The 21,425-nt window shown below is 38.9% G+C and overlaps 1 protein-coding gene across 1 annotated transcript in view; it reads right to left on the reverse strand.

Moving 5' to 3' along the window:
- Positions 1-21,425, reverse strand: part of LOC141334073 (uncharacterized) — a 105,552-nt gene that overhangs the window by 20,595 nt on the left and 63,532 nt on the right. Inside the window, exon 4 of the mRNA XM_073839224.1 lies at positions 10,207-10,431. Coding sequence (XP_073695325.1) covers positions 10,207-10,431 — 225 coding nt within the window. The remainder of the gene's footprint in view (positions 1-10,206; positions 10,432-21,425) is intronic.

Genomic DNA, 21,425 nt, shown 5'->3' on the forward strand with positions numbered 1-21,425 from the left:
TTATTTTAATATTTTGGGTTTTTGTATGATTGTAATTTGTTTATTTTTGTAACCGACAGAGCTTACTTTATGCCAACCGCTGGGTTTTGTGTTTTGTAAACCCAAGTTTTAATCCATTTTTCTGTGTTACAGGAACCAGCCTGCATGGGAGTGCTTTCCTTTTGGGGTCGTCCGGGCCTTCTTCTCACTGCATGGTTGTGTGAGATTTTCTACACTGTATGAGTATTGATTTGAGCGTGTAGAATTATTTGCACCATTCACTACCCCTTTTATGTTATTGCAGATTTGTATATCAGTGCACGTGTGGTGTGTGTCTTCAGGCTGAGGGGTCCGTGGCCCTGTGACTTTCCTCTCTCCCTTTCTGCAGGCTTGGTAATCCTGATATGCTAAGAACGGTGGGCTATTTTAATATTTGGCCTATAGCGCAGATCTTTTAAAGTTGTGACATCCTTTTAAAGAAATACAAGCATATAATAAAGTTGATCTTGCCTACATGGAGATGTTTATTAATAAAATTGTTGAACTTGAAAGTCACGTCTCTGTTCCCTTTTTTAGCAAAGAACTTGTGTTGCTGTGTTAAATTATTTCCGTGGGTGTTAAACCCTGGTGGCGTAGTCGGAATATAAGGTTTTCTTTGAGTGTCGCTCGGTTACTTTATTAATATGAGGATGCGCTTTACTCAAAATATCAAATATTGTATTACCAGTGTTACTTTATATCTAAGACTTATTCATATATTGTACGTAGCTTATAAAAATGTGTTAATTGATAGAACAGTTTGCATGGCTTTACAAACTAAAAAGCACAAACCTTTTTTTCAGATGAATCACAGCAGATGCAGGAGCACAGCGCAGCTTTGTGACGTCATCGTCAGGGTAAAATAAAAGTCCGGATACACACTGATGTCTATTATATGCGTATGATAATGCATTTCCACAGTTATTGGTATCGAAAATTTAGACACGTTTATATTTTGTTATTTTTAAGTAATGTACATTTACAACCTTTCCATTAAATTACACAAAACTTGTGCCTCTTAAAAGCAGAGGGAGTGACTGCAAATGTGTCATTCTTTCACTCTTGTGACTAATATTGTTATTATTAATATTTATTTACCTTTCCCCCCTCTTTGGGGAAGTCATTCAAACACTATCCTGGATTATTTTTCTTTTGCTTCTGGGGCAAATGTTTTTTCCTGCAGTTTCCATGAATAACTAATTGTGCCTGGGTCTGGCTGAAAAGCAGTGGTCTGCCATTTAAATGGCTTGATAAAATAAATGTTACTGTTTATATAATGTGCCCTACTTAGTGTTAAGAGTAACACTGAAATCAACTGCAAATAAAAGACTATTAAATCTATCAAGCTTCACTTATAAAACCAGTTTATTCTCTTTCTATTGCTACAAAAGTTCTTAAAATGTGAATACATCATGGCAGTCCTGATATAAATTGCAGGAGCAGAGGTAATTCAGTCCTTCACAATGCTCCTGACACTGAGAATGAGTTGCTCTGGTGTGGTGGTATTTTACTGGACCTTACTGATGAAAAATTACCCATTTTGCTTACCATTGAAGATTCAATTATGAAACCAAATGAGTAAAAGAGCTCAGGTGAGAACACAATACTCTCTAGTCATCTGTAAGTATTTGGCTTCTGTTACATTTCTTCCTATATCCCCATGTTCACACTTAATGGACCCCAGTTATTTCTCCACACCATATTTTATTTCCTATTTGATTGCAACTTAGAATCATCATGGCACAGCAAAGGCTTCTCTCTGGTGTTATTATGACTCATGTCATACTGCTAACATAAAAATACAGGGGCCTCATTTATAAAACTTTCTTACGCACTGATTTGATCTTAGAGTGTTCGTACGATCAAATCCACGTCAAAGTACAGATTTATAAAAACCGTCTTTGACGTGGAAAAGTACTTATCTCCACGTCAGATTCCAGCTTGGCGTACGACCGTTACCTTGTGGTATTGCAGATAGTTCAACGCACGGGCAAGGAATTTCAGATAAAAAAGACAATCTTGCCTCTTTCACTGAAATATGATTACGATTTGGCTGATATAAGCATAAGCACCCTTCCAATACTTTAAACCTATTTTTAATAATGTTTTATCGTCATGTTCATCAATTACAGAATTAATACAATCAAATCAATAGGCAGTTGATTCATATTATAGTACGATTATCATACATTTAATTCCACAGGTGTAAATTATTTTGTAGGCTATAAAAACTGTCATGGTGGGTTGAGTTTTAGTAGGAGACATGGCAGCATTGGTCTTGTTAGAGGATATTGCCAACTGTGCAATACGGAGAGAAAGAGTTTTTCGTGACCGCGCAGACTTTTGGGCACATGATGACACATGGCTGATAAGCAGGTACCGCTTGCCGAGAAGGGCTTTATTAGAGCTTTGTGCTCAAATGGGCCCTCATCTACAGAGACGCACCCGACGCAACCAGGCCATACCCGTTCAGGTGCAGATTTTGTCTGTTCTTGGGTTCCTGGCCACAGGAACGTTCCAAAGAGAAATTGGAGACAGGTCGGGAATATCCCAATCAACATTTAGCAGAATATTGCCTGATGTTCTTCGCGGAATTATTGGCCTATGTCCGCAATTAATTCGATTCCCATATAGTGCCCAGGAACAGTGAGAAGGGAGGCAGGATTTCCTGCGTAAAACAGGGTTCCCAAACGTAATTGGTGCGATAGACTGCACCCATGTTGCCATACGAGCTCCACATGTGAACGAGTACATGTATGTCAACAGGAAAAATTTCCACTCCATAAATGTGCAGCTCATTTGTGATGCGCGTATGGCAATCCTAAATGCTGTTGCGCGCAGGCCAGGGTCAACGCACGATTCTTTCATCGTGCATAATTGCAGTGTTGGAAATCGACTGGAGGCCGGAGCGGGCAGAGATGGCTGGCTTCTCGGTAAACCCTTTTTAAAAACTTTTGCCCAATTTATTATTTTTTTTTCAGGGAGCATACGGTAAAATTAATAATTTCTACGACAACAGGAGACCGAGGTTATCCTCTAAAGACATGGCTGCTCACCCCGATTGCTCACACGGAGACAGCCGAGGAGGCCCACTTCAACACTGTACATGCTCGTGCGCGGTCGGTAGTGGAGCTCAGCATAGGCATGCTGAAGGGAAGGTGGCGATGTTTGGATGCATCAGGAGGGAGACTGTTATATGACCCCGAAAAGGTTTGCCAGATAATCCTAGCCTGCTGTGTACTACACAACACGTGTTTAAACCATGGCATAGAACTACTAGAACAGGAAATGCGCATGGACGAAGATGACCACCCTCCCCTCCCTGCTGACCATAACACGCACATTACTGCGCTGAGAAGAAGACGGGAAGTGATTCACCAATTATACCAACAGGTAAATCATTTTGCTGAGAATAAACACACACGTTCACATTTTAGGTTTTTATTTAAGCAATTTGTTCAAAGTACCCGCAATTGCGGACAAAGTTTGATTCATTTCAACCAGAGCATGCCGGACTTGCCGAAGCTCGGTAACCACCTCACTAACAGACTGGTTTAAATCCCTTTGTGTCTGTAGGACTGCCTCAGATAAAACTCTACCACGGGTGGAAGAGGAAGTTGAAGGTCGGAGACGCTCACGATGGGATGGGGATGAAGCGGCTGGTGGTCGCAGAGGTCTTGAGTGTGATGAAGATGCGGCCTCTGGTGTGGATATTGCAGGTGCAGCTGCTGTTAGGGAGGCAGTCCGACTGCAATGTACAGCTCGTCTCTGTAAAGACCCTTCGTCTAAATAAATAAACATATTGAATTATAACAATGTTTGAAGATTCATTATTCAATTAAGACACTTCATTTGAACCAAACACATACCTTCTGAACCTTCTGCAGACAAAAGGTCGGTGTCGCCCTCCTCATATATTCCCTTTACGGCCCCCTCTCCAATGATTGTGCATATTCTCTCATCCTCCGGACTCAGTTTGGATGTGGGTCCACCACCTCCAGTAAGCCTCACTTTGGCCATATGCGCCGCGATGCGTTTCTTTGATTGCAATTTCATATCAGCCCATTTTTTCTTCACCTCTGGCAGGGTCCTTTGTTTTCCCCCAACCTCATTTACAGACTGGGTAACCGCTTGCCAGGCCACATACTTTGACTTGGTAGTGACGCCACCAGACAAACTTCCAAATAACACCTTTCCACGCATCTGTAGCTCCATCAACAAAACGTCAATTTCAGCCTCACTATAATTTGATTCTTGCGCTCCTTTTTACTTGCCATTGTCACAGAGTTTTTGCTTTAGGAATGAGCTCATTTTATATGTTAATTAATTCAGCAGGGGCGTTTCGACGGCGGAACATTCAGCTGCACACAATTCCACGATAATTTGTGATTTATAACCGAATGACTGGCGTACGCATGGATTTCGTGCGTACGTTCGTTTTCTCTGAATCGCTCTTACGATCAAATCAGAAAAGTTCTTAGATAAAATCAAGGATGGTTTTTTACGCAAGTCTTTATAAATGAGGCCCCTGATCTCTCATGTGGGAAACCTCATGTGGTATTTAAGTGCTGCTTTATTTATGAAACTCTTTCCGCAGTGACCACATTTAAACGGCTTCTCTCCAGAGTGAACTCTCATGTGTCTGTTAAGGTTTCCTTTTCGGTTGAAACTTCTTCCACATTGCTGGCAGGTGTTCCTGTGTGAACTCTCTTGTGGTCTTCAAAGTTTTGTCTATGATTGAACCCCTTTCCGCACTGAGGGCATGTGTAGGGTTGCTCTCCAGAGTGAATTCTCATGTGATCTTCAAAGTGCCGTTTTTGACGAAAACTCTTTCCACACTCAGAGCATGTGTAGGGATTCTCTCTATGAGTTCTCATATGGACTTCAAGGTTTTCATGTTGATCAAAAGTCTTTCCACACTGATCACACGTGTAAGACTGATCTCCATTGTGAATTCTCATGTGTCTGGTATAGCTTTCTTTTTAAGTGAAACTTACTCCACACTGTTGGCAGGTGAAAAGGCTCTCTACAGTGTGAACTGTCATGTGGCAATGAAGGTTTTCCTTCTGGTTAAAACCTCTTCCACACTGTTGGCAGGTGTAGGGCTTTTCTCCAGTGTGAACACTCATGTGTCTGTCAAGGTTTCCTTTTTGGTTAAAACTTCTTCCATTGTTTGCAGTTGAAAGGCTTTTCTCCAGTGTGAATTCTTAAGTGTTCTCCAAAGCGTCCTTTATGATTAAACCTCTTCCCGCAGTGAGGGCATGTGTAGGGTTGCTTAGTGTGAATTATCATATGGTCTTCAAAGTGTTGTTTTTATGGAAACTTTGTCCACGCTGAGGACATGTGTGACCACTAACATGTCTTTTAAAACTTTTTCTATGACCGAAATGCTTTCCACACTGTTGGCAGACATATGGTTTCTCTCCTGCGTGAACTCTCATGTGTCTTCTAATACTTTCTGTTTGATTAAAACACTTTTCAAACTGTTGACAAGTGAAATAACTTCTTGTATTTTGAGTCCTTTTTCTTAGTGAAGTCTTCTCAGTCTCTGAACAACTAACAGATTTTTCTCCATTTATGAAATCATGATCTTTCTCTTCTCTTTCTTTCAGTACTTCACTCTCCTCTTTCAGTGCCATCCGGTCTAAAATGAAAAAAGACAAAAAATTAACCCTATTTTCTTGACACAAAACAACAGACATAAAAATGAAATCACAATTATATTGAATGTATGAAATATGCAGATGCAGAATTACAGAATAAACAAAGGCACATTCTTCATCAAGCAGTCTCTTTTATTTTCTTAAGCATAACATGTCTTTATTGTAGCAATTGTAAGCATTTGCAGCCTTTAGCATTTTGTGTAATACATTTCTGCCTTGACTATAATTCCCACTGGGTCGTAATCATATGTTAATTCAGATGTGTGGAAGAAAAAAATAATTTTACTTATTTGTGCTTATGAGGCATTGTGTAAGTTTCTGCTTTATCTAAACCTGCTCTGAAGATGACATGAGGTAAAGGTATCAGGGCCCTAAAACATTAAGATTTGATATAGTAGAATGTGTTTCCCTGTTTCCTTACTATTGTTTCCTTACCTTGTTTGCCACACTCTGCAGCAACCTGTATTTCTGTATGACTGTCTGACCTTTCTTGCAAGAAATAAACCTTTAGTGAATTTGTCTCTTATGCGATGAGAGTTGTTTGATTTTTGCCACGACAGACGATAATTTACTGGTGTCTGAAAGTGAGTTTTTCCTTTAAAATTGTTTTAAATGTCTGAAATGTTGATGCTAGTTGATAACTTGACATGAAAATGTGGAAATAAACAGCGTTGCTGACTGTCTCTAACTCTGCCTTTGTTCCTTTAGCCCCACTTGGCCTGCTTTGGCCCAAGATATTCAAATGATGAGCCATATGTGAGGCTGATGAATAATAAGTAGGGATGAGCGAGTACAGCATTATCTGTATCTGTAAACCATATGAATTATCTGTATATGTACTCGGAGTGGGCGGGGCCTAACCCGGAAGTGGGTGGGATTTAACCTGGAAGTGGGTCATGTTGTCTTGAAATGGGCGGGGCTTTAACCGGTATGTTATTTTAAGCATGCAATTGATTTGGGTTGATCAGAAATTGTTATATTTATTGCTGATTAGAAAACTATTTACATGACAGCATCAGCATTGAGCTTCAGATCAGTGGTTTTGATCATGATAACAAACAAACTATATACAGAACAAGTTTTGCAACAATGAATACAACACATGCGGTTGCAATTTTAAGTAAAATGTAATGAACAAGAGTTTTCATTTCAACACAACTTTCTTTTTTTAACCTTGAGCAGTGTGATTTTTTTATTTATTTTTTTTAGCTCTTTTTAATTTTTTTTAATTCCACACCAGGTATGTGTGAGTGTGTGAGTGAGTGAGTAAGAGAAAGACAGAAATAGAGAGAGGGGGCGGGGGGGACTGTGTTCTACTGATCAAATAGTCCGACGCTGTTTTTCAGATCTGCATTGACTTTAATGAAGACCAGTTGTTCCACATGGCTAGGGTCTAAGTTTGCAAGCTGTGGACTGACCACATTTCCAGCTGTGCTAAAAACACGCTCAGACTGGACACTTGTAGGTGGACAACTGAGATGCTGCAGTGCAAAGCGTGTAAGATTGGGCCAGCACTGAAGCTTGCCTGACCAGTATTTCACTGGGTCATTGGTAAGGCTGATGTCCCCATCTGCCAAGTAGGCCTCCACATCACCTGATGGTAAATGTGTCCTCATTGGACTAGCCGATTTCTTTTTCTGCAGGAAAGACAAGACTGAAGTGTTGCTGGTGGCAGGTGTCTCTTCTGTGTTTCTTGCAGGTGTAGCCACAGGGTCACAGAGCTCCACCCTGAGGAGTAATGTCCTCTTTAGTGCCTCCACATCAACATTGTTTGGAAAACAGCTGGCCTTATATCTGGGGTCAAGGACAGTGGCAAGCAGAAATGTGGAGGTTGCAAAAATTGGTTCGCCATTTTAGTTCTTTGCTCAGATTGGCTGCGAGTTTCCTTGCTGCTGTGCTTAACCTTTCCCTGGACTCAGCCGCAACATCTTGGCCCAGCCCCACTGTGACATCCTGATTGTCATCACCATCCATGAACTGATCAGATTCATCCTCAGATTCCTCACCAGCATGCAGTGACCTGATGATGGAGCACAGGCACATGTCTGATGCTAAACCCCACTCATTTGGATAGATGATTGTTGGAGCTTTACCCATGTTAGACTCCTGTGTCATAATCTGCACAGCCCTGCGCTGCTCCACCAGCCGCTGGAGCATGTAGAATGTATAGTTCCACCTTGTTTTTACATCTGTTATGAGCGTGTGCTGGGGGAGGTTCAACTGTGTTTGCAGCTCATGTAGTCTGTTGCTGGCTTTGCTTGAGCGGTGAACATGGCCAGATATGATCCTGGCTTTGGAGAGAAGGGATGTTCCAACCCTGTCCTTCTCCAGTGCTTTGATCACCACCAAGTGAAGCATATGGGACACGCAACGGATGTGCCCATATTCAGTCAAAGCTTTCACCATGTTTGCTGCATTATCGGAAACAACAAACCGTATTGTGACAGACTCACCAACAGATTCTTCCCACTCTCTCATCTTTTCCTTAAGGCAGCACAGAATGCTGTTTGATGTGTGCGCAATGTCCAGCACACCAACATTTTGCAGCCTGTACTGAAGTTTCCCCTACACGTTCACACCAGTGCCCAGTAAGACAGAGATATGCATGTGCGTAGTGATTGCTGGTCCAGAGATCTGTAGTGAGGTTGATGACACCTCCTTCAGCTGCCCTAAGCGACTGGACCATCTCCCCTCTCATTGCCTCATACAGCTCAGGCACTACAGTTCGACTGAAATAGTGCCTTGAAGGTATCTTATACTTGGGCTCTAAAAAGCCAACAAGTGTCCTGAAGCCTCTCCTCTCCACCACAGAGAAAGGTTCAAGATCAGTGCAGATCATTTTACCAATCATCTCTGTAATTTGTTTTGACCAGGGATGGTTTGCTGAGAATGGCTGCTTTGCTGCAAATGCAGTGAGTATTGGTGAAGAGGAAGATGAATGTGAGCCCTTAGCATCACCCAGCTGAACACCAGTGACCCGAGAAGGAAGAGGAGAGGAGGAGGAGGAGGAGGTGGCTGATACAGTGGGCTTTCTCATGTGATGAACATATAGCAGATGGTTATGTAGAGATGTTGTATTGTAATGTTTTGCATCTCTACCTCTGCTTAGCTTGGACTTGCAAAGCTTGCAAATGGCTTTGGATGGATCATTTTCAGAAACAGTGAAAGAGTTCCATACTGCAGAAGTACTCCAGATGAAATATTGGTCTCAGTAGGGGAAAGGTGGGTGCTACTGCCACTGTTTTCATTGTCACTGATTTGACCCTCACTGTCCTGCAAGGTTACGCAAACTCTGACAGGTGGTGCAGTGTCAGCTGAAATACTCTCTGTATCACTCATTATTCTGTATCACTGATCATGAGAGAGAAGGGTGTGTGTGTGTGTGTGTAGCTTAATTTGTAATATTATTTATACCACAACTACCTTTATTTTATTTTTTTATAAAATACAGCAAGAAAGTGTCACTCAGTGCGTGAAACCAAAAAACTGGTTAAAGCCAGCAGATGTTTAAAAAAAAAAAAAAAAAACTCTGATAACGGGCAGAGAGAGGGGGAGAGTGTGTGTGTGCGTGTGCAGCTAATTAATTTGTAATAGTTTTATACCACAACTACCTTTATTTTTTTTTAAATAAAATGCAGCAAGAAAGTGTCACTCTGCCACAAAAACTGGTTAGAAGAGAGAGGGAGAGATTTTGTGTGTGTGTGTGTGTGTGTGTGTGTGTCTGGCTAATTAATTTGTAATATGTTTTTTTTTTATATATATACCACTACTTCGAACCAGCAGAAGGTTAAAAAAAAGTGGCTGTGACAGCGCTAAATAAAATAGCTCCACTACTTTAACAGGGAAGACAAACGTATTGGACGATAGAGACCCAACAGAGACAGAATGCACAGACTTTGATTTTAATATATGAGGTAACTGGGGAACACAGGTGCACAGAATGACTAACTAGACTAAAGGAAAGGAAAGCGACCAAAAAAGGGCACACAGAAACAAAAACAGGTCCATATTCCTGGCATATCATCTTCCCTTCTGGAAGGTGCACCCTTGCACTGATGGAACAACAGGAGGAAGAGAATGATGAACAGAGTCTAAGTTGGAGTCGACGGAGGGAGGAGCCTGTCTCTGTATGTCCTTGTGTCTCCTTCCCTTTCTCAGGGAACAAGGGTTGTAGTTGTAACCGGAAACGGTGATGTTAAAAATGCTAACAATGTCCTTTATTGTGCTTCAACCAAAAAACTGCACTTTCTGTGAGATCTCTTTTCAATTCATGATATACAAATGTGAAGTTCTTACATTGTAGACAGAGCGAACGCATTGTCCCTAATCCATATTATTCCTTGCACTTTTATGCATTACCGTGTCAACTAGCTATATTGTGTTGACTGAGCTTAAAGTGTACTATGGACTAAACATAAAGCTTTAAAATGTGAATTAGAATGCTCCACTCTGTACATTTAGTTTGAAAGTCTTTCTACACTAAGGGGATCTGTTAGGCTTCTCTCTATTATGAATTTTCATGTGCTTGTCAAGGCTTCCTTTTTGTCTGAAACTGTTTCCACACTGTTTGCATGTGTAAGGCTTCTCTCCAGTATGAACTCTCATGTGCTTGTTAAGGGTTCCTTTTTCATTGAAACTCTTTCCACACAGATTGCATGAGTAAGGCTTCTCTCCAGTGTGGACTCTCATGTGAATGTTAAGGCTTCCTTTTTGATTAAAACTCTTTCCACACCATTGGCAGGTAAAAGGTCTCTCCATGGTGTGAATTTTCTGGTGGATTTTAAGGTTTCCACTTTGTGTGAAACTCTTTCCACACTGTTTGCATGTATAAGGCTTCTCTCCAGTGTGAACTCTCATATGTCTGTTAAAGTGTACATTTTGAGTGAAACTCTGTCCACACTGTTGGCAGGTAAAAGGGTTCTCCATAGTGTGAAATTTCTGGTGCATTTTAAGGTTTCCACTACGAGCGAAACTCTTTCCACACTGTTTGCATGTATTAGGCTTCTCTCCAGTGTGAATTCTCATGTGTCTGTTAAGGCTTTTTTTTAGAGTGAAACTCTTTCCACACTGTTGGCAGATGAAAGGCTTCTCTCCACTGTGAATTCTCATATGTGTTTTAAGGCTTCCTTTTTGAGTGAAATTGTTTCCACACTCAATGCAAGAAAAATAACTCCTGGTTCCTGTAGTTTGAGCTTCTTTTTGTTTAGAAGTCTTTTCAGACTCTAAGGAGCAAAAAGATGTTTCTCCATATATGAAATTAAGATTCTCAAACTGATCTTTCTCTTCAGATTCATTCAGTTCTTCTCTCTCCTCTTTCAGCGCTGTTAGGTCTAAGGTGGGAAAAAAAGGCATAAACCCCAGTTTAGTGGCACAAAAAAATTAACATCAAAACATGTAGATATGTAATGCATGTATGCTAGATCCTATACCAGGGTGTCAAAACCTGATCCTGCTCAGTCCCCTACAGAGTTTAGGCTGGCCGTTATCTAATTAATAATAATAAAAAAAAAAAATCTAGAAAATCTAATGACAGAGTTTAGGATCTATACATATCTATAATCTATATACAGACTGATCTCAATGTTTCTATACCATTTTGTCTCCTAGGGAATAAAATGCAACAAATTTAGAGAGAGACGAGAAAAAAAAGATGAACGGGCTGTTACACTGACCTGTTAGGTCAAAGTTTATTTTTCTAATTTAAATCACCTTTAAAACAACAAGTGTTTACTAAAGTGCTGTACAAGCATACTCAATTTAAAACAATAAACACATACAGTTGTGTGGAAAAGTGTTGGCCCCCTTCCTGATTTTATTTAATTAATTTATTTATTGCATGTTTCACACTTTAATGTTTCAGATCATCAAACAAATTTAAATATTAATCAAAGATAACCCAAATAAACACAACATACAGTTTTTGAATGAAGTTTTTTTATTAAGGGAAATTCAAACCCACATGGCCCTGTGTGAAAAAATGTTTCCCCCGTAAACTTAATAACTGTTTGGGCCACCCTTAGCAGCAACAACTGCAATCAATCAGTCCCTCGTCAGAGCATTTTCCCAAAAGTTTTAGGGATCATCAAGACATGTTCTGGCAAAACTAAGACAAGCCTTTATGTTCTTTTTGCTCATCAGTGGTTTTTGGACGTCTGCCATGCAGGCCATTTTTGCCCAGTCTCTTTCATGCAGTTGTGCAGGCTCTTTAGATGTTGTTGTGGGGTCTTTTGTGACCTCTTGGAAGAGTCGTCGCTGCGCTCTTGGGGTAATTTTGGTCTGGCGGCCACTCCTGGGAAGGTTCACCACTGTTCCACCATTGGTTGTTTTCACCATTTGTAGATAATGTCTCGCTGGAGTCCCAAAGCTTTAGAAAAGGCTTTATAATCTTTTCCATACTGATAGGTCTAAATCACTTTCCTTTTCATTTGTTCCTGAATTTCTTTAGATCTCAAAATGTGTAGCTTTTGAGGACCTTTTGGTCTGCTTCACTCAAGCAGGTCGTATTTATGATTTCTTGATTGTGAACAGGTGTGGCAGTAATCAGGCTTGGGTGTGGCTAGAGAAACTGAACTCAGGGGTGATAAAACACAGTTATGTTTTAACACTTTTTCACACAGGGACATGTGGGATTGGATTTTGTTTCCTCTTCATTAAAAGAAACCCTTATTTAAAAACTGCATCTTGTGTTATCTTTAATATTTAAATTTGTTTGATATTCTGAAATATTAAAGTGTGACAAACTTTAAAAAATGTAAAAAATCAGGAAGGGGGCCAACACTTTTTCACACCACTGTAAAACAGACAAGAGTCCAACACAATCATAAAAACTTAACTCTCATACTGTGTTAAAAGCCAACGAGTAAAGATGAGTTTTAAGACTAGGTCACCCGGTTTTTAACCTTATGGGAGGAACAACCAAAAGTAAATGCTCAGTGGATCTAAGTGCTCTTGTTGGAGTGTACAGCTGTATTAAGTCAGAATATTCAAGTCCATTTAGTGATTTAAACACTAAAAGAAAAATCAATTAAAACTGATTCTAAAATGAACAGGAAGCCAATGGAGAGGTGCCAGATTTGGTGTAATATGTTCTCGTTTGTGTGTTCCTGTCAACATACGAGCAGCAGCATTCTGTACCAACTGCAAATGTGTGAGAAGCCTGGCTAATACCTAAACATAATACCACAATACCTAAACATACTCTTTCAAAGTCACTAAAAGATAGAAAAGACTTCACTTTGGATAATTGCCTCAACTGGAAACAACTAGCTTTAATCACTGAATTAACCTGTTTATCCAGTCAGTTTTCACTCCATAATAACACCCACATTTTTACATTGGGCTTCACATATAATCTTAAAACACCAAGATCCAACTGAGAAGAGTCATGAGCACCCCTGGATCCAAATACCACAACTTTTATTTTCTTCATTAAACTTTTTTTTTGAACCAACCAGGTTTAATGTCTTCAAGACAGTCCAACAATGGTGCTATGGTCTTTGCATCTTTAATTTTCAAAGGCAGATAAAGCTGAGAATCATCTGCATAAAAATTAAACGAGATGCCATACTTCCTACAGATGGACCCTACATGAAGCAAATATATAGAGAACAGAACAGGCCCAAGAATGGACCTTGAGGAACTCCACACGAAAATGTGTCACACCCCCGGACTTTCATGTTGGTTTCTCCCATTTTCCCCCGCAGTTCTGAGTATTTTGGTTTCTCCCTCATTGTTGTCACCTGGATGTTGTAATCAGTCTGTCTATAGACCTTTCTCACAACTTCCGTATTTTGCACCGGAAATACGTAATTGCTGTGTAAACCTATTTCCGCCCCGGTATGCCGGTAACCAGTTAAACAACGTGAAAAACGCTTAACGTGGCTTAATGTATGTAAAAAACGACCAGGAAACCCCAAGTTTCTGTCAAACCTTACGTGGAACAAACATTAACTACTATCAAAAGAACGAGCCCTTATTCCACAGATAAAGTGAATAATATCACGTTAAGCGTTTTCTCCCCCATAGAAGCCCATTATAAGGAAACAGCTTAACGTGGTTTACGTACCTCAACAGCGACCAGGGAAAACCAAACTTATGTTAAATTTTACTTATAATAAATACTTGCTGCTGTCAAAAGAACGAGCTCTCATTCAGCATATAAAGTGATCGCCCCCAATAGAAGTCCATTATAACAAACCATGTTAAGCTTTTTCCTTAACTTTATACGCTGAATAAGAGCTCATTCTTTTGACAGCAGAAAGTGTTTATTATAAGTAAAATTTTAAGCCATGTTAAGCTTTTTTTTTTTTTTGTATAATGGACTTCTATGGGGGGCGATCACTTTATATGCTGAATGAGAGCTCGTTCTTTTGAGAACAGAAAGTGTTTATAATAAGTGAAATTTAATCGAAGTTTGGTCTTCCCTGGTCGCTGTTAAGGTGAGTTAAACCAAGCTGTTTCCTTATAATGGGCTTCTATGGGGGAGAAAACGCTTAAAGTGATATTATGCACTTTATCTGTGGAATAAGGGCTCGTTCTTTTGATAGTAGTTAGTGTTTGTTCCAAGTAAGGTATGACAGAAATTTGGGGTTTCCTGGTCGTTTTTTACGTACGTTAAGCCACGTTAAGCGTTTTAGAACGTCCCGGATAAAATCTTAGTGGAAAAATGTATATCCTTTATCCAATTTGTTCCTCTTTGTGACGGAGTTTTCCTACACGACTCTTATCAGGTCGGCAAAAGTTATCTTTGGCAAACCAGCGAGGGAAGTTGTGTAGACTCTCTCCATTTTAATTTTAAATTACCCGGCTTTCTTCTGTGTTGACATTACACAGGAAGTCTGCATACCCTGCGATTGCGTATTTCCGGTTTCTGTGAAAAAGGTCTATTTAAGGTGTGTGTGTTTTCCCCTGTATTCTTGTCGGTCTTTAATGTTATATGGATGTTTTCCCCTGGTGTTCCTGTGTCTGCCTGTATTCCGTTGGATTTATTAAATATACGTCTTTTATTTACGTCGTTGTTCGTGTGTTCCTGCCTGCATCGTGACAAATGACGCTGAAGAAGACACCATTCCTACTCAGTACCCTTAATACCAATGCAATTTTCTAATTGAGAAACCAAGATATTATGGTCTACACTGTCAAATGCTACTGTAAGATCTAATAGCAAGAGGAAAGCATAATTACCAAAGTCAGTAGCTAATAACAGGTCATTAAAAACTCTTAGGGTGCTTTCACATCTGTGGTTCGGGTTCATTTGGTCCGGACCAAGGGCAACAAATGATACATTGTAGCATTTTTCTGCCGTTTTGGGTCCTTTTCACACCACACTGATTGCTCTGGTCCGAACCAGTTGAAACGAACCAAAATGCAGTCATGTGACAACATCCACATCACTCGTTGGCCAGATCGTGTCATTGAACCACTGATCTATAATAGAGAATTATATAGATCAGTGTATTGAACGTATTTTCTAAACTGTTAGGCACGTTTTTTCAATTCGCGAACACGGCGCATCGAGATAAAAACATCTCATTTTTTCAGGATGCTGTAAGCACACCGCAGGTCATGTGACATGAACCAACCAATCAGCTTCATCCTTTCCATTAATAACATTGAAAGCACTGGCAAGTTGGAGAAACAGCTTATACAGGAATAAACATTTAATAAATATAATAGCAGAGCTACTGCAAGCGATTTTTAATGCTGAAAATCCATTTATCCTTTGCTGAAACTTTAGCGTATTTATGGAGAGCGCAGGTTATGGTTGCTTAGCAACGGCAGACGCCACTGGAGCGCAAGCTTTCCACGCGTTTTTAGGCGCGACATGTGAACGGCCCCTTAAATGAGAAAGATTGTGATGTTCTTGTGAGTTTTTGAAAGTTGGGACCTATATGATCATCAGACCGAATTTATGAGGCTCCGCACCTCCTCACAACTCCAAGTTTGTCCGCGAGCTGTCAAGGGCAATGTTGCTAAAGCGCTAACTGTCAACAAATACTTGTCCTCATCCCATAATGAACAGCGCAGCAGACTACGGCAGCTGGATTAGTCAAAAAGGTGCAGTACTTTTTGCGGTTGGGTCTGTTCAAGTTCGGTTCATGTTCTCACCATAAACGAACCGCTCCAGTGTTCGTTTGAAAGCGTACCGAGACCACCTCTCCAGGCAGGTCTCGGTACGCTTCTTTGGTCCGCTTTTGGTGCGCACTCGAGTGCGATTGCTACATTCACACCTGCCCAAACGAACCGCACCAACAGGGAAAACGAACTCTAGTGCGATTCAACCGAACTAAATAAGGCAGGTGTGAAAGCACCCTTAAAAACATAAAAAAGTCCCATTTCAATGCTATGATGGAACACTTCCTGAACCCCATGTAAATATAGAAAAGACTGCAGTTGTATTAATACAACCTTCTCTACCACTTTGGGAAGAAATGGCAGTTTTATATAGGTCTAAATTTGCCTTTTTAATCAATGGTTCCACTATTGCATGTTTAAAATTTTGTGGTACAACACCTGAGGTGAGACCAAGGTTATTTTCGTAAACGAAAACTAAAACTAAGACAAAAACTATTGATCAGAAAACAATTTTGTAAACTGAAATATAATAAAAACGTCAAAATAAATGGAAAAACTAGAATGAAACGAAACTAACAATGTTTATTAAAAAACTAACTGAAATAAAATAATAATTATCAAAAATAAATAATCGTTTCCGTAATCATTACGTTCTAATCCCATGGCAAAAATATAAAGACTGCGACCTGAACAGCACCTGCATTAAATCTAGGCTACTGCATCAGTTTTAGGCAAATTTGTTATATATATTTTTTTCTATGTAACACAAGCGATCAATCCCATATATACTAGAGCTGATTAATCTTTAAAGGATAGAGATTCAAACACCCAAGCAATCTCATTTGCAAATGACAACGAATCATGATGTCTATTAACCTTTGAAAAAGTCATACGGAACATTTAAATCTGTATTTGCCACTGACGGAAAGAAAAGTCTTCATGTTTATGTAAAAAAAAAAAACAGCTTCACAAACAGTCTTTGCAAATATCCAGTCATTCATATTATCACAGCAATAGTCTGATTAAAGGTCATAGTTTCATAGATTTCAGCTCAGCATACAACACTGTCAGAACATCTAAGTTAATCACTAAACTTAGAGACCTGGACGTTAACACCTCACTTTGCAACTGGGTTATGGATTTTCTGACTGACAGACCTCAGCATGTTAGATCAGGTCACATCTGTTCCACTACCATCACACTGAACACTGGTGTACCACAGGGCTGTGTGCTGAGCCCCTTTCTCTACTCCCTCTTCACCCACGACTGCAGGCCTGTGTATGGATCTAACACCATCATCAAGTTTGCAGACGACACTACCGTGATCGGTTTCATCAGCAACGACGATGAGACTGCCTACAGGGAGGAGATTCAGCTCCTGGCCACGTGGTGCACAGACAATAATAACACCACCAAAACCAAGGAGCTCATTGTGGACTTCAGGAAGGGAAGAACAGCCTGGTCAAGAAGGCTCACCAGCGCCTCTTCTTCTTGAGAACACTTAAGAAGAACCAGCTGTCCTCAGCCATCATGGTGAACATCTATTGCTGCACAATAGAAAGCATCCTTACGAACTGTGTCACAGTCTGGTACGGAAGCTGCTCTGTTGTGGAGCGTAAGGCACTGCAGCGGCTGGTGAAAACTGCCCAATGCTTCATAGGGACTCCACTTTCATCCATTGAGGACATCCAGAAGAAGCACTGTTTGCGTCGAGCATGCAGTATTCTTAAGGATTCCTCTCACCCCGCCCACAAACTGTTTTCTCTCCTGCCTTCCGGCAGGCGCTTCAGATGCCCAAAGACTAGAACCAGCAGACTGAGGAACAGCTTCTTTCCCAGAGCTGACACCTTTGCCCCCCCACCCCACACACCCCTACAGTCTCCCCATTGCCATTGCACTACTTAATCTGTTGCACTACACTGTACATATCCATTTGTAAATGCACATTTCCATTGCACATATACATTTTGTAAATTTTTGATATGTATCTATACATTTGTAAATTATTATTTGTTAATTCCTGCTTTAGTAATCAGCTACCTGTATATTATGTCTGTATCAATCTGCAATTCCTGATTATAGTTAACTACAACCTGCATACTATGCTCCTCTATTTGTACATTCTACTTGTTAATAGCGCCTGTAAATTATGTCCACAATACTTTCATCTGTAAATAATTTCCATAGTTTCTCCCTTTACATATCTCCCATTAGTGCACTTATAACTTATAAATTATACCTATATCCTGCACTTGCTGCTTATTGCACTCCTGGTTAGACCTAAACTGCATTTCGCTGCCTTGTACTTGTACATGTGTAATGACAAAGTTGAATCTAATCTAATCTAATCTAATCTAATAAACATTAATGTCTATAGTAATAGAGCGCATCATCTTTTGAAAGTAATTGGCGCTTCAAATAATGTTTGTGTCGATTGCATTGATTCGCCACTAGATGGAAACAAGTAACTGTTAAAAATGTATTTGTCATTGAATAGAGATTGATTCAAAAATGCAGATTCATCCAGTAATGTTTTTGTGAGTGAGTAGTTTATTAATATATTTAATGTCAATCAATATCAAGCCACTTTTTCATAAATTTAATATTAGAAATTGGTGTATTAAATATATTGTATTTTAACTACAAATATTATGTATTAAATGATTAATAATTAATTCAAATGAATTAACACTTTTAAATAGTCTGCAGCAATTATTTTAACATTATTTTGCTTAGTTTAGAATTGCGGGGAAATCGTGATCTGTGTGATCTCCAAAAAACTAAAACTGAAACTTAACGACATGAAAACTAAATAGAAATGTGTTCACAGAATAGAAACTAAACTAAAACTAACAAAATTGTTAATGAAACTAATAAAAACTAAACTAAATTTAATTGCTAATTTGAAAACTATATCAAAACAAAACAAATTCAAGCAAGAAAAACTAAATTAACCTTGGGTGAGACTGCTATTCATAATTCTCTGCTTTTGAAGGACTGCTTTCAGAATAAACGTGCACATTAAATTATCTTGACTCACTGAACCTGGGTCAAATGAGTGAGAATGTGTGAACTTAAAGGTTGTATCAGCGATTATAGGCCGAAACATAAAGTGTTACATTCAGCTGACCTTTCTTCATGATCCGCTCGCTGCCTGCCCCATAAATTGGCTGTAAAAAAAAAAAAAAAAAAAAAAACGCGTCTCTGTGGTCAGCCTAGGGTCAGAGATATGCCAAGAAAACAATCGGTGCTACCAACCTTTCCACAGCAAAACAAACAGTGTTCCAACCAATCAGCGTCAGGGGTTTGGTGTTGTGGTCTTTCGTACTGGTGCAGGGATGTGAGGGAGGCGGAGCGAAAGTCCACAAAACCAACCCCCTGACGGTGATTGGTTGGAACACTGTTTGTTTTGCTGTGGAATCGTTGGTAGCACCGATTGTTTTTTTTTGGTATATCTCGGACCCTAGGCTGACCACAGAGATGTTTTTTTTACAGCCAATTTATGGGGCAGGCAGAGAGTGGATCGTGAAGAAAGGTCAGCTGAATTTGACACTTTATGTTTCAGGCTTGAAATCGCTGATACAACCTTTAAATGGTCATTTATGGTACTACTTTAACCCCAACAGATTTGTTAGATTATTTCAGGTCATGTTTTGGACTTTAATCCTAGCTTTTCTGAGCGTCTTTTTTGAAACAACCCCCAGAGCTTGACATTAAGCCTTGATATGTGCTTGTCCTTTAGACAGCTAAATCAATCATCCACTTGTAGAACAAAGTAAAAAGCTATATGTAAGAAAAAAATAAAAATAAAAAATTAATTTGTTGTTCAAGTAATTTATTTACAAGCAATATTCTCATCACAATTTCATCAGCTGTAACATAAATAAGCATATCTGTGGTATTTATCACATTAAACTTATGGATGTTATTTAAAGTTGTTTTTATATAAAGATAAGTATGATAAAATAAAATAAAAACTACGAAAGTATATTTGGGAATATACACATAAAATCATGATTTTAGCTTTAAGAAAAAGTTGATTTATTTTGTTTTTAGAATACAATAATAGTAGTAGTTCAAACCAATGAGAATTAAGCTGTCACCATAAAGTCATTCCACATTCTATCTTTTAGGTCTCCACACTAATACATTTTCATTTGAAAACGAGAAACTTTTGGAAAACACCTGAAAATGCTAGGGGTGGATGGAGAAAATTTTAAAACAAAAACGCCTTTTCATTTGTATCTGGATTAATGTAGATGTAGCTTTAGTGTCCACTGGCTGTTTTATTTGCTTACCAAATACTTAAAAATGAACAAATGTAGTCAGCATGCAGTAGCCAAATATGATTACTTACATTTCAAGGTTTGTGCAAATAATTTTAACATAAATAAATTATTAGATACTTTTGCATAATTAGCCTAAGTGCTAGAAATCAATGGTTTTAATATTAGAAGCAGATATTGGGTTTAATATTACTGAAAAATGTTTTTTTAGGCTTATTTCCATATTATTGTTACAACTTAAATGCATGATGTCATAATAACAAATGCTCAGTGTGAACACAGGATACTGAAGACAGGGTTAGTGTTTGTCATGTGATCTCAACACTTCTGTCCAATGTCTTAACATTTCTACACTCGTGTGACATTCTGCATAAATATCATTCATTTCTGTAATGAGTTCAGCTTTGAGAATAAAACCAACCTGTTTGTTCCTCAGTATCTTCACATTTGATGAATGTTTTTTCAATCTTCATGTCTTCACTCTCCTCTTTAATAAACGCAATCTTTGTTTGTTCCTCAGTATCTTCACATTTGATGAATGTTTCTTCAATCTTCACGTCTTCACTCTCCTCTTTAAAAAACGCCATCTTTATAATAGTGTGTCACATGGGTCTCAGTTGATTCTCCAGGAGTTTTTCTGTGTGTTTGAACACTTTGTCCTGTTTAAGATGAGAATAATTAAAGATAAAATAAATGCAAACTAAATCTCTGTGTGCGTCTCAATTAGTTCAGTAGTCAGAGTGAGAGCTAATAGATTTGATAATAACTATACACAAATTACACAGATCGTTCATAGTTAGGTAGGCTAGTTTTAACTTACATTTGGTATTCATATCAAAGTCAAATTTATGCTTTAAGTACCGGACATACAGAGAGTTGAAATTGTGTTACTCTCAGACCCTAGGTGCATACACGTAACATTAAATACAAAAGATAGGAATTTAAAAATACAAATAAATACAATTATACATATAATATATATATAAAAAACAAAAAACAAAAAAAAACAATATACAAGTAGGGCACAGTGCAAACCGGACAGAGTAGTGCAAATGCAAAAAGAATAAGGTGCAATATATTACACTTTCATGAAAACATCTGCGGTTGTCATTCCACTCGTTTGTGTTTGTTGTTGTCGTTTGTAGTCGGCTGAATCAGTTCACAAATGATTTGATTCAAATGATTCGGATTCTCAGTTTCTCTCATCACTTCTCATCATCACACGATTGATTCATGATATAGAGAGCGAACTGAGACGCACTTCTCTGTTATCAAAGGCTAACGATTTATTTAACTAACACTAAATAAATCATTACAACGTTATATTTAAGAATGATGCATTTATTTTACATAGCTTGTAAAAACGCTTTAATTCATTGATTTA

This window comes from Garra rufa, chromosome 4 (assembly GCF_049309525.1).
Source record: "Garra rufa chromosome 4, GarRuf1.0, whole genome shotgun sequence".
Taxonomy (NCBI): Eukaryota; Metazoa; Chordata; class Actinopteri; order Cypriniformes; family Cyprinidae; genus Garra; species Garra rufa.